The 14,339-nt window shown below is 47.8% G+C and overlaps 1 protein-coding gene across 1 annotated transcript; it reads left to right on the top strand.

The window, feature by feature from the left end:
• Positions 1 to 4,362: 4,362 nt before the first annotated feature.
• Positions 4,363 to 8,615, top strand: LOC112967867 (secreted Ly-6/uPAR-related protein 1-like). Its single transcript, XM_026069481.1, has 3 exons — positions 4,363 to 4,414; positions 7,500 to 7,619; positions 8,401 to 8,615. Exons 1-3 carry the CDS (start codon positions 4,363 to 4,365, stop codon positions 8,613 to 8,615), a joined length of 387 nt encoding a protein of 128 aa, XP_025925266.1.
• The last annotated feature ends 5,724 nt before the right edge of the window (positions 8,616 to 14,339 follow it).

Genomic DNA, 14,339 nt, shown 5'->3' with positions numbered 1-14,339 from the left:
AGCCGGGAGTATGACTTTCTCTTAATGCTTTGATACTCCCCCAAGTGGAGAAACCTGTGTTTTATATCAAAAAAACACTGGAAGAAAGACCGAAAGAGCACCTAGGAGAATTGTGTTCACCAAGTCATGCTCACACTTTCACCATCTCTCCGGCCCAATGAAGCCTGCATTCCTTTCTGCCCATTGGCACGGTTTCATCAGGAGGGTGGGGAGCAGCTCCACCCAAACAAGCCTGTAGTCTTGTTATTAGCGCACGCCCTTGGGAGGCAGAAGCTTCAGCTGGCTGAACATATCATTGAGCATCACTGCAGCCATGGTCACGGAAAGTGTGGTTTCCYGCTGCTGAGTCACCCACGAGGACAGTAGAGCCCACAGTCATCCTAATGGGGCCCAACAAAAATATACCATCCCTGCATCACAAGAGCTAAACAAATAGCTGGCTCAGTCTACTAATCAGTAGTGTCTCTAGTTTGCCATATCTCGGCCATCACTACGATATCYGGGAACCTGATGGCAGACTCCAGATACAGCTCCCAAGAAAGACATTGACGCCAGGTAGATTGCCACCCAAAACTGAGTTCTTGCTACAGTGCCATGGCCACAGGGGCTAAGACAGCTGTTTGATGTACATCTCAGGCCAGAAGGATCTGTTCTGCTTGCATCTGGAACTGGTGTGGCTCTTGCTGCAAGACAGTGTCAAGCTCTTGGGTGGCCAATGCAGGAGTGAAGTTAGTAAATCAGAGGTGGTTTAGAGAAGAACCGCAGGAAGGATTAAGGCACTAGAAGASAGGTCTTCCGGGGAAGGAGTCCAAGAGCCCACCAAGTGATACCACCATCAAAGGGGYATCCCGGTTGAAATGCTCCTCCATGGGGAAGAGGGAAATTGCAATGGTGGGTTACTAAGTCTAGCAGAGGTGTGACAAGAGCCACTGGCTGAGGAAACTGTGCTTCACACTAGAAATGCAGGGCTTATTTTGCACACCACTGATAACTGACCACTGGAACAGCTTATCAAAGCTTGTAGTAGGCTATCATGGGACATGTCTAAAAAACTGAGTTTCTTTTTCATCCAAACAAGAATTAGCTGTAAAGAAGGTCAGATCAGATAGTTATAAAAAGCACGGTCTTCTTGCCTTATGAACACTGAGCTAATGTCATCTGCCTTTCCTCACATATGTGATAAGCAGAGAGCAATTATATCTACCTCAATTACCTTATAAATAAGGTCAGTCCCACAGCAAGAGACTTGTAGTTATATTGGATTGATACCACTGAAAAATCAGACAAGCTTTTGGGCACACAAACCCTTTTCTCTGCATACCATGTCTCATTCATATCCTCAGATCTTCAGACCTGCAATGAAGTTTCAACTGGAATCCCTTATGGCTCCTGTCAGATAGATAGCATTCAAAAATTTGCCCAGGGTTTATTCCACTCCTGACAAAGACGGTTGGGAATCTAGGTCCTCCTGAGTCCTACAAGCTATCTAAGGCTGTCCTACTGCCTGTTTGTCTCACRTATTTATCAAGCTCCATTTTAAAGCAGGTGGTATTTGTAACTTGCCTTTGCTTTTAGAAGGGACCCAAGTTTTCTGAGCATTAAAAGCCTCGTTCTGATTGTCGAACTCAATAACTCAYGCTAGTCTGAACTCACATCTAGTCCAATGTGATCTTTTAACTTAAGTAGTTTTTCCTTCTGTAGTTCTGTTTTTGCTGCTTGCAGCGTATTTATGGGTAACAAAACATWCATCCTCTCAACCTCTGTTCTGCCAAGCTAAATGGGGCCAGTATCCTCTCGTGTGGTCTTTTGTGGTTGATCTCATTCCCCCAGTCTTCCCATTAGTTCCCACCTGCATTTCTTTCACCAGGACCCCATTYTTCTCTAACAAGACAATAAAATTCCAGGTGAAAAGTCAGCAGAGCCTCGTATGACAGCATTAGCACTTCCCTAATTGTYCTGCTAACATCCTTCCTTACAGCCTAATGCACAGCTTGATAACCTGTKTTCATTTGGTTTTCAGGGCTCCATCTCACCAGAGGTCACAGTTACCTTTAGATCAACTAATAACTGTAGGTCTTCCCTTTCCTCGGCATTTTTACTGGCACGCTCCCAACTTCTCTGTCCCTGCAGTTTTGCATTCCCACCTACTCAGCCAGTCTGCAAGGGTTTTAACAGCTCCAGCTCTGGTGGCTTCTCGGCTYTCTCCTTTACAGCCAAATCCCAAACCCTTTGAAGCCATTAGGCAAAGTGTAGTGGCTTCATTCTGGCCAGAAACAAACAATCCTACATGTCCCATGTTCAGACACCACAGCAATGGAAAACCTCCACCAAGCTGGACAGACTCATTTAGTTCAGTATTTATGTCACTATTCCTTCTACCACGCTGAGTTATTCCACCGCTTTCTTGCACAGGCAGATAATGCTGACGTGCTATGTGGACATCTTCTCTTCCTCAGCTACACATAGTCTGTCAAGTAGACTTTCAGTGGTGTGAATGCTGGTTTGTCAACTCTGCTGTGCTTGCCTATTAAGACATAACTACCTTGAATGCTTGGAGTGCTGGCTCTTCTCCAATTTCATGAGTGTTATTTAAGATATTGCTCAAATGTGGCTTGAAGTCCTCAGTTACAAGAAAGGATCTGGATGTAACCAGGTCTGGTGGCTTTCAGCGAGCAGAGCCTTTTCTAAACAATTAGGAAGGTATGTTTGTGCTGATTTTCTTTATGCTTCTGGTGTCTGGTGGCCCAGCAAAATAAATTAGAGATAAACGATGGTTTTCACTCTCAGAGCTGGTTTCCTTCTCCCTCTGGAGCCCCACTAGGAAAGAAAGCGAGCACACGGGTGCATGTSTTCACCTCCCTTTCCCACAGCACTGTATCAGTCCCAGCACCCCAGCCTGATCAGCTTTGTGTCCTCCGTGAYTGTGGAAATTTTCATTAGCAATGCTTCTTGAGTTACTGCGAGTTCTTGAGAAAGCAGCACTCTCCCAAAATGTCCCCCTCTCAAACTAGGAAAAGGGATAGACTCATGACAGCGCTTGTAAAARCCACATGCACAGCTGTAATGGGCCTGTGACAAACAAACCCACAGTTATAAAACCAGCTTGTAYACTAATGTTGTCCCCATCCCTCAAGTCTCTGAGTGCTTCACAGTGATTCACAAACTTTTTTGTRTGTGTGTGTGAYTTATTTGGTTGTTTTATAGGAAATTACCTAATGCTGGAGCTTTCCATTCTGTATCRGAACAAGAACARCAACAACACCAAATTACCTTTTCCYRTGAATACAAGATGTCATTGACTTAGTCAAAATGGAGCAGCCAAGCATTTTCCATAATTCCAAACTTTTTAAGACGTTTCTACAAATATTGTGTAAGGTATGAAAAAATGTAGGTGTGAAAGGGTTGCTTTGCAACACCTAAAGGGAAACTTTTCACGAGCAATCCCCCAAGATCCAGAAACTGGCCTTGCTTCTGCTCGAGTCCCCTACGCTGCACCCTTGAAGCAAGCCCATTACACATTCGCACCCTGGCTGCTGGATAATCTGTATTATCATACTCCCTTAAATTAGGGCTGGAGGCGGGATGAACCCTTCACTGCCCACTTATCTGAGACTCCTAAGTCTCAGATAAGTTAGATGTTCAACTGCTAGCCAGCACAGAGAGGTGGAGGGTCCAGGAAATGCTTCTTATTATCATGGGCTTATGATGGAAAGCCATCCTGGTGTGCAGCAATGTGAAGTTTTCTTAAATTTATTAAGGCAAATGGGCCCCAGTCTAGTTATAACTGCACTGGAAATGGGAATATAGACATGCTTTGCACAGATTCAACTGCAACCAGCTTTCCACCTGCCAACCCAGGCAGCAGTGGATGTAAAGGCATGGCACAGGCCTTGGTGRGGCTGAGACAATGCAGGTGGAAGCCCAGCCTGCTGCCACTTGCATTTTGCCTGGTGTTGCCCAACACAACACACACATGATGTAATCCAGTTTTTGGCTCGCAAAGCCAGACTTGAAGAAACAAACATACCTTGTCACATTCCCCATCCAAGAACCGGCACAGGGCCACCCCTTGCATTGCAAGACATTGTTTTGCCCTTTGCGTGAAAGCAGCCCCAGGACATAAACCTGAAGAGGAGAGATGAGGTATGGCAGGAGTCTGCTTGTCGCAGTGACATCATCTCCTCCACAGACAGGGAACTTGTTTCACTACAATTCCCAATCCAGCCTGGAGCTGGGCTCTCCCCTGATCAACCCAAGGGAATCCGCCCACAGGATCAAAAGRAGGTGGAGGGTGAAGGACATATAAAGCTACCCAGGCGCAGCTCTTCTTTATTGTCTGGGGTGCACGGTTCTGCTCTCAGCATGAAGACCCTTCTGGTTGGTTTGCTGCTTGGCCTGACATATGTGGAGTTGGGTAAGACCACTGCAGGGATCCCCGGGAAAATCCCTGGGAGGTGAGGGGAAAGACTGCAATGTAGAAATACCTGGTATTCCCAAGGTAGGCAAAATGGTGCTTTTRTGTATTTAGGAAGACCAACGGAGCAGAAAGTCCTGAGGGGTGGGTGAGTGGGGAAAGGGGATATGCATTCCTGGTGGGAAGAGCTGTGATGCCTAGCGGAGAGTGGTGCACAGTGTAGCAGCCGTTCAGCCCTATGGGTGTTCACCTGTCACCCTGTCCTTGCTCACACACCGCCCCAGCACTGGCTGGGACAGAGGGGACCGACACGCTGCTTCATAAGGCAAAGGTGTGAATGACAGCCACATGGCGCAAGGCAGCACAAGTCCGGACAAAGATCTGAGCCAACAGGCTCTACCTAGGTTGACAACATGTCCCTTCAGGGCTGGGATGGAATATGTTCATTCTGAGCTTTTGCCATCCCTCCAATGTTTCCCATGGTTGGCTGCAGAAAGTGCTAAAAAGCAGAGGACAAAACTTAGGGACAGATATAGATGAGGGTATGGGAAAAAATTCCAGGGACTTTTGGAAAATTCATTAAACCACCAGCTCCGTGGTTTACACTATTGGTTAGGACATAGAAAGAGATGGGGAATTTTCCTTGGTTCTGCCTGGGTTTGGTCCTTACAGGATCAGGGTCTTAGGCAAGCTGGTGGTGGGATCCCGTCATTGTTGTGTTCTTACTGTGTCTATTTGGGACCAGCTGCAAAYGCTTCCTTGGCCTGGAAGAGTCATCCTTGAGGTGACACCAACCCAGTGGTTTCTAACCTGCAGTTCATGGATTCAGTTCCAGAAATCTGCACACTGCTTTAAGGGGTTTCTGAAAAATCTTGAAGAAAAGGCAGCCTGGGCAGGGGTGTTACACCTCCATCCAGAGTCCTGTCTACCTGGAGTTCAGAGGGTTGCAAATGGAAGAAGGCTAAAAGGAGAATACCTTGCAAATCCTTATGTGCACAAGTGCCTTGGGTCTTGTCTTCTTAAGGCTGCATTGTTTTTTTATTTGCCTACCCTCATTTCTCCTTCCACCCATCTCTGAAGCAAATCCAACTGCTCGCTGACCATTTCCTTACAGACTCCGGGATGAAAGAGGACAGCTGCAGTTACTTCCATACAGCTACTACAATCTGTACCACTTCAGTGCCTGGGGTTTTTTTCTTTCAGACACTTCATAGTTGTCTTATTATGTCTGTTTCTTTGCCTACCTCTGGGTCTAACCCTGTCCTGGATTTAATGGGTTTGCTGAGGACCTGACAGAACAGATTTCCACCCACAGGTCTCAGACTGCTTTGCGGAAACAGATAGGCATCAGCACCCTCTGTTTTATAGTTAAGATTGAGGCAGAGATAAGGGAAACAGCTTTTCTGGGATGATGCAGCAGGAGGCAGCTAGGCAAGGAACAGCTCTTATAGCTCATAAATATGTCTGGGGCTCAAAGAATACCATTCATCTTCCAGAGTTTTTAAATCAAGGGGTAAAAAGTGCTGTCAGACAGTGGTGGACTGCAGTTATTGGCCTCATGTCAGGACACAGCACTGTCCTCTGTGTTCAGTTCTTCTCTTCTTCTACAGTCCTTACCATTTCAGACTTTCCTCTTTCACTGCACCCTTCCCAAGAAAACAGAGTGCCCCACCTAGAGTTAGTGAAATATAAGGGGGATCTGATGGCTGTCTTGCTTAAAACTGCTCTTAACTGGAAGTGACTCCACTGGAGTTCACGGCGCTGCCCCGCTCTCCTGCAAAAATGGTGAGGTTAGAAATGAGCTCAGCTCAAAGGTTACAGACCAGTTTCTCAAATGCCTTAAACAATCAGCACTGCATTCATACACAAGCTGGTCCTACACATTCAAAAAATAATCCTTATGTTTCCCGGACTGATAGCTCTGTGATTTTTCTCCCTGTGTGTGCTACATATTAAAATGTAAAGCCATCTCCTGTGGGTCAGTTGGAAGTGATCTATCGAGATACTCAACTCAAACTGGGACAGCTCCACTGATCCTGTTTACAAAGGATACGGCTGCAACCAGCCTAGTTCCTCACTACTTCTCAAATTAAAAAGCTCTTCCTACCTCAGCAAAGAGGATGGAAAATGCTCTTGCATCATTGTGGATTCCCTTGTACAGCTTAAGGCTGAATTTTCCAAAGAAAGTGCTAAGAGAAATAGATGCCCTGGAAATAAATTCCAGAGTCAGACGTTCCAACAGCTGCCTTCAAAAATATTTGTCCTTATCGCAAAGTCCCAGAGGTTTCTCTGATGCCACAGAATTAGTAACAGGAAAGCATCGTCTTTCTGCGGTTTTACCAATAGATGGCAGTGGACACATTTGGGTTGCTCTTCAGCTGCTGCATTGTGGGGAGGTGGTGGAAGAGGCACGGGGTAGAAAACATCATACCGGGCTGGTTTCAGTCCTCGAGTCACACCAGCACAGTTCAAATCAATACGCACGCTCCATATCCCCCAACTGTGGATGGACAGGTCTCACGCTGACACATTTGAACATCTTTTACAGAGGACACAGAAAACACAGGAGTTTACTAATTCTGGTCAGGCTGGTTCCCTAAATCAAAAATTGAATTCAGCTTAGAAAACTGTATCGGTTTGGTCTTTGAGTCTWCAGAACAACAGCAAACAGCTGCAGCTATAACGCACCTGAACAATCTCAGACTGATCACTGAACTGCTGACGGGACAGGTAATCTCAGCAGCTGGGATCCTCCAAAGATCCTACTAAACCTGCTCAAGCAACAGATCCCTCTATATCCCCACACTTTTTAGGCTGCTAAACCCTAAGGTAGTGGGCACACCAAGCCCTGTGCAACATCAGCTCCATCCTTTGAGTGTTGGGGTTTGCCTCTTTCCCTCCGAGGTTTCAAAGCTTTGCTGCTGTCTCCAGCTGTGCTTAGTTTCCAAGGTCGCTGCATCTCTGTCGGAGGGATGGCGCACTGTCCAGCACATATTCCCCACCACAGAGCAGAAAAGCTGCAGACTTGCTGTCCGTCTTTGCTGCGATGACCAGCTCAGGCCCATTTTTCTCTTCCCCTCTGCAGCCCAGTCCTTACGATGCTACACGTGCAAAGAACCCACAGACATTTCTCTGTGCAAAAGAGTCACCCTGTGCCCACTGAAAGCTACTGCATGCACAACAACACTGCTCTCCGTAGACTCAGGTAAGTCTCATTGCTTGTTGGGAAGAGTCATGGCAAGGGATGCAACCTTCATGCACYAAATTATCCCATGAACTTTTCCCATGCTGCCCTCTCCCCTTCCCAGTACCCATCATGGATTACCCTTTAACTTCCCTATAGGAATTCAGGTGGAGTTGTCCAAAATTAGGGTGAGAAGAGGAGGAATCCATTAGACTCACAGCCTAATAGCGAAGCGTGCAGGATCCCACTTAGTCTCTTTTGCCCTTCCTATCCCTACACCGTTCCTAGGGAACCTGAACCTACAGATATATGCAAGCATACCACAGAAACCCAGGGACTCTCTCCTTGTTTGTGTGCACAGATGCTTTCACCTAGCACACCTGTGTAACACGGGAGAAAAACAACGTGACCATGCCAGCGTTACACCAGCGCGTTTCGTGCAGCCTGGGCTGGAACCTCCTACACGGAGCCAGTGCAGGAGCAGCTCACCTTAACAAAATATGCAGGGACTTGTGTCTCTTGTCTGCACTAGAAAAAATTTGGAAGAATCAGGAGGGTGAGAGGGAGGGATCCAGGGGACCTGTACCTACAAAGAGCAGTCTGGATTACAGGCCCCARTGGATTACAGATGCTCAGCTCCTTATATAATTGCCTTTATTTACCTTTAAACACTTTTTATTAAGTCCCCCTTCACTGCACCAGCACAAAGCCCATGTTGCTTGATGCCAGGTATCTAAACTTTCCTTCACTGTTTCTTTCTCTCTCTTCTCCCTCTCCCTTTTCTTCCTTCTGTCCATTTTAGGCTACCCCTTTTTCGGCAACATCACCGTGATCAAATCCTGCTCGGAGAATTGCATTGCCTCTAACGGGATAGGAGCGAACCGTCCCACGTTGTGCTGCTACAGTGACCTCTGCAATGACGACAGCTCCAACGGCAGCCTGGGTCTGAGAACCAGCTTTGCAGCACTGGGCATCACAGYCGTGGTCCTCATCATGTTCTTCAAGCCTACTTTGTAACGCTGTGGGCTCCCAGGCCCCAAATGAAGCATCTCCTCTCTCTGCCAAGCTGCCTCATGAACTTGTAGACGCCTTAAGAATGCCTTCTTCACTCAACTATGGCTTCACCCGTCTTTAAAGCTGTGAATTCAAATGGATAGCTAAGAATTGGGACACTGAGCCCTGAAACCCTCGGATTTCCAAATTCCAGCTTCTRAGCAGATGTTCTTGACCTTGAGCTGCATCTGGTTACCAGGACCCATGTCCTTACCCCCTAGTTTTCCTTGCCAGGGCACAATAGTGGGTGAAGAGTAGCTGCTCTGGGTGGCAGGAGGGACTGGGCAGCACTGTCAAGGCTGGTGCTCTGGGAYGTTCTCCAGCAAGGGCAGAGGCTGTATAGGCATCCTGGGCAGGGATGGTGATGTCTTTCCAGACGTCCCTCAGCTCCCACACAACCTGTGCACATGTGCCTTTACCATTTCCCCGTGTACCACCCCGAAAACCTGCGACTGTCCATCAGAAGCTTAGCTTATTTTCTTTCCTCTTCCAGTGCTGTTTCCTGAGTCAATGCAGGGGAAGGGTGTTATTCCCCTCTGAGACCTGCTCAGCAAAGTGCTGTTTGCAATTGCAGAAACCTGAAGCTTAATTCTGCTCAGAATAAGCTAAGGAATGAGTTCAGAAAGGCTCAGCCTTGTCACACTGAGATGGGTGTATTTCTGGAAAGCTCCGAAGATGCCCAGGATTAACAGGGCAGGGCAGGTTAGACCTGCAAAAGCAGATTCCGGAGTCTGGATAGCCCAAAACTTTATCACCCTTTGCTTGAGTTCAGGTTACAGCCTGAGCCCCTGGCTTTCCATTTCCAGATGTTTCATAGCCAGTTTCAAGCAACTTCTTCCGTTACTCTGCCCTCCCCCAWCCCTTCACAGCAGAGGCCAGAGAAAAGGAAAACTAATGCTTATCGCAGACCCGCGGCTCTGGGAAAGGCGAATGGCTCCACTCAGGCCGGTGCAACAGTGCTGCTGGGCCCCAGTGGAGGATTTGCTCCGTTCTCTCTTGGAGCAGCTGTAAGATTGATTTTCTCCCCTGTCTGCTGTAAAAGTAGAAGGAGTGAAACCGGATCCAAACGAGCCAGGCATTCCTGGCTCTCTGCACTCTCTAAGGAGGATTTGAACTTTGCTTTGTTCTTATTGCCGGGGCACATTCAGGGAAGCAGCGGGCAACCTGCGAGAGCCGGGGCGTAGGGCAGGACAGGTGTCATCCTCATTAACCGTGCATTAGTGCCGTCCCTGCAACCTCTTCTGCGGCAAAATAAGAATAAGAATAAGAAATAATAAGGAATAAGAAAGGTTTTTTCTTCTTGCTTTCGCAGAGGTAATTGTTTCTCAAGGTCTGTCTCGGTACCGTTTGCAAGAAAACCTTGGTGGGGTATCACGTTTCTTTGAGGAGGGCTCAGTGCAAGCTTGGGGAGCAGAGAGACGTGAGGAACGAGTAGCCCTTCGTCCTGGAGGTGAAGTGCTCCACGCTTCAGTAAAACAGAGGCAGCTGCCCYGAGACATCCTGGGAAAGTTGGGATCTCCAGGGAAAAAATGCCATTGAGAGGATAAACTTTAGGAGTTACTGCAGTGCTGGTATCCCATGTTGCAGATGCAGGTGCTAAAGCTTCAGCCTCTGTTTTCTCCTCCGTTCCCTCCTTCCCCAATTAGAAGAGAGTCTGATGTGTCAGGCCCAAAACAGGCCACTGTCCCTGTCATTCTTAGGTCAGATCCCCTTTCCCATTCCACGTTCAAGGTCTGGAGGAAGGAACTATCCCCACGGGCCTTTCCACTCTGGGTCAAGGGTCCTGTGCTGTGCTGAGATGGGCTGAACTTTCCTCCATCTATTGCACAGACGGTGATGAGGCAGGGTTGGATAGGAAGGGGTCATGTGGGGGCTTCTTCCTGGGTGAGAATCTGGTGAATAAAGTCGGATCCTCCAGTCCTCAGCCTGCAACGTCTTTCTTGTGTGCTCATCCTTCACCCAGGGAAGGTGCGGGGGGCAGCACAGGCTGCAAGAAGAGGATGTCTCTGGTTGGTTTCCAGCCCACCGAGCTCCTGAATGTCTCCAGAAGAGGAGGAAAGTGGCAGAGAGGGGAAAAGCTGTGAAAGCTTCAGGAGGCAGGCGAGGGAGTTCAAAAATCATCCTTGCAAGAGCTAGAATAAAGGCAATCCCCACTGCAGGAGAAGGGGAGAAGCAGGGCAAAAGGGAAAGGACTGTCCAGTGACTGCCAAGGGGTGGTATGGGAGACTCATCTGGTGCACRCACAGTGAGAACTGGGGCACCTTTCTTGCAGCAGGCAAAGAGAAAGCAGCTGAACTCAGCATTGCAAGGCGAGCAGGCAGCTAGGAGCAGCCACTCGGTGTTTGCGCAGGCATCTGCTCTGCACTGCAAAGATGCCACTGGTGGGGACCGCCACTCTGTTTGTGTTGCTGGATGCCTGGTACTGGCTGTGAGCATCCAGCATCCCACGGTGCTGTAGGTGTCCTGTCACCTCTGACTCCCATGTTAATGTGGCTCGATCCCCAGAGCTATGAACATCTACTTTAGCCAAAGCAGAGCAAAAGGCAGAGACTATCCTCAAGCATTTGTAAAGTGTTCCTGGATTATACAAGGTGAAAAGCCCTTAACATAGTGTGTTAGGGGTGCAAAACATACTTTTGCATTAATAGTCATTTGCATACACAGTATTATTCCTAAGCTGCAGACTGAACAGTCATCCCTGAGAGTCCTTGCAAAGTTTGATTCTCCTGGGTGCACCAGACTGCTCTGGATGCTGCTTCTGTTATTGCTTTTATTTATTCTTGCTGTTTGGTCCATAGCAGCCCCAGTGAGCACCACTGCCGCAGCAAACGCAGAACGCTGCCAGGTTATTCAAAAGCTTTGCAGACTTTTGCATGACAGGGTAGCATGGACATATATAAAGAGATGTTTAAATATAGACTGGATAGAGTAGACCAGAGAGATGTGTCTCCAAAGGGCCATAAAAAGCTTTGCAGTCTCTAGGCCCTGCAAGATTAGGTTCTGCAGTAGGCAGCAGCAAGTGCTGCTTGTTGCTGCACCRCAGGATTTTAGCTGCCCTTCTGGAGGCTTGTTCATCCCAGCAGTCACTCTGCAGGGCCAGACGTTTTCCCTCTGGAGCTGAAGGCACTCCTCAGTGCCTAATGCTTTATYTGGCCTAGCAGTTGCCTTTTTACTCACCTTCCAGCCCTTCTGCAAATGTGGGGCAGCCCTGCAGGTGTGCGGCCCTGATCTACAAATCATAACCCTGATTTGCCCGGTGACTTGCAGCTAGTACAGCAATTTGTGCTGTTGCCCGTGTAAAGCTTTGTGACTTTTTTCTTTCCTCTGTGTGCATATCTACAGGGTAACACTCAGTGCAGGATGAGAGAAGAGCAAATCTAGGTCTTTGGCTCTGCTCCAGAGCRCAGAGCATCACCTGTGTTCAGTTGCACATCTGAAGGCAGAGCCATCCTCTGCCTAGAACTGGAAGATCAAAGCCCAGCAGAGACTTTAGTTTTGGGGAGGGGTTTGAATACCGAGCTGGTGAGTGTTTAACCTGCAGCCTGTCATTCTGCATCGCCTTCCCCACCCCTTTCAGGAGAAGGCAGCTCTGTGAGCTGTAGCGTTTTGGGAGGATGAAGCCTGTCTTGCTAGCTGCTCCTTCKTGATGCCTTGGGCCAGGACAGCTAGAGGATTTGGGGTTTTATACATGGTGACATTGGGGCTGTTCAGAGTATGGGGCTATGTCAGGTGTGCAGCCTCGGTGGGAATCACCGCTGTGTTTTTTCCCTGCTTGAGTCCCACTTCTAGCCCACCACGAGGGTGATGGGTCTGCCTTGCATGACMTTTCCTTGTGGGCTTCCTGCGTCTTAAAGGAAAATAGAGTGGAGTGCATATTTCCAAAGATATCTCCTTCCTCTGGAAACACAATGCACGTCCAGCCTTGGCTTGGGCTGGATCAGGAAAACAGGTCGGTCACCTGTTTCTGCAGGTCTTAGCGCCAAAACCACAGGGAGAGGACAGTGGTTCAGACCCAGACTGTGCAATATTAGCTAGAAAAGGCTGTTAATTCTGCCCATTGCTGGAAAAAGCTACAAGAGAAACCATTCCAATGTCTTGCGCGAGTTCAAATTTGGACCCAGTTCAATCCTCCTGGTTTGACTCAAGGTTCCCGCAGCGGCATCGCCAATGCTGTGAGGTTAGGGGAGTGGATGAAAGCTACACGTCAAAACAAACATTGTGACTAATGCTCACAGGATCTGAGTTTCCAGCAGGGATCACTGCCAGTAACTTTCCACCAGTAGCAGCTGGACACTGGTCACATCATGTGTAGACCTGACTGGTGGTGGTTGTTATCCTGGTGTGCCCTGATTACAGGCTGGCTCAAGCTGCAAGGTGGGAAACACCAGGAGCTGTGTTGCTGCTTGATTTCTTCTCATTTTGTGTGTTTTGTCTTCTTTGCGAGGGAGAGAGGGGAAAAAAAGATACATACAGTCCTCATGGAAGGTGCATTGATCCAGGGGGGCATGAGAGAAAAAGAGAGGAGGCCAGGGCAGAAATTAATGCAAAACTCTAGCAAGAGAAGAAAAAAGAAGGTGATATCTCCTCAGTTCAGACGTTTAGTGTGAAATGGAACTCTGATGTAATCAAATACAGAACGAACTTGTACTTCTTACTAAAAATGTCTATATAAAATATAAATACATATTATCATCTAGCTGCAAGGCTTATGGAGATATCTGCTGTAGTCTTATATTTACAGATAGGGATTTTAATGTTTAATATTTCACATTCAAAAGAAAGTCACTTCATCTGAGGTAGTTATTAATTATAGAAAGCACTTGGCAGGAATGAAGTGCAGCAGGAGTGATATCATTCTCAATATCACTCCAAAATTATTTCTCATCTAAAACCTATCATCATGTGCAATTTTTTTTTCCTTCTTAAAATAGATCTATTTTGCCATATTAGGCCTGGGAAGACTTGGAATGGCTGCTTCTGACACACAGACATGTCCTCTTTCAGATGTCTTCATCACTGTCCTGCAAGGCTCTCACATCCCTAATTCCCAGGGAGTGTAAAGCCAGAGTCTGTTCACTCAGTACAGTCCTATGTCTGAAAACGAGGCAAATCCCCTAAAAATGAGGTGAAGGAAAACTTTTGGGTGTCTGAAGCAGGTATGTTGAGGGGACTCAGAGGCAAATGGAGCACCATGGTTCAGATCTCAATTTAGCAAGATCATTTATGGGCACCCAAAGCATGTGAATGTTGATGTCCCTGGGGAGAGCTTCCCAGCTGCACGGCCACCCTTGTCCCCAAACTGGGACAAGGATACTCAGAGTATTGGGAAAGGATGAGACAGAAGGGCTGCATCTGCATTAAGGGGCTTCCTGATGTGCCTTCACCCCCCCTCCTTGGGACTCTGCCCTGAAGTTTGGGATGAGGTTTTAAAAAATACAAGGTGTATAGAATAATCTGTCTATGCCCTGAGCAGTCCATCCTGCTTCCCTGTACCCTTCCAGGGGGACCTCCGAGATGATGTACAGCTCTATATCCACCACCATGACATCAGGAACAAGAAGCTCAGAGCAGAGGGTGGCCTTGAAGAGAGACCTACAGGCCCATGAGCTGGAGATCTGGACACTATTACACAAGCGGGAATTGTCCCTCATCGGTAGCTCCAGGCCTGGTCCTGTGACCCACTTTTAG

Source organism: Apteryx rowi, unplaced genomic scaffold (assembly GCF_003343035.1).
Source record: "Apteryx rowi isolate R43461 unplaced genomic scaffold, aptRow1 scaffold_106, whole genome shotgun sequence".
Classification (NCBI taxonomy): Eukaryota; Metazoa; Chordata; class Aves; order Apterygiformes; family Apterygidae; genus Apteryx; species Apteryx rowi.
The sequence above is the reverse complement of the archived record's forward strand: the minus strand, read 5'-3'. Positions and strand labels throughout refer to the sequence as shown.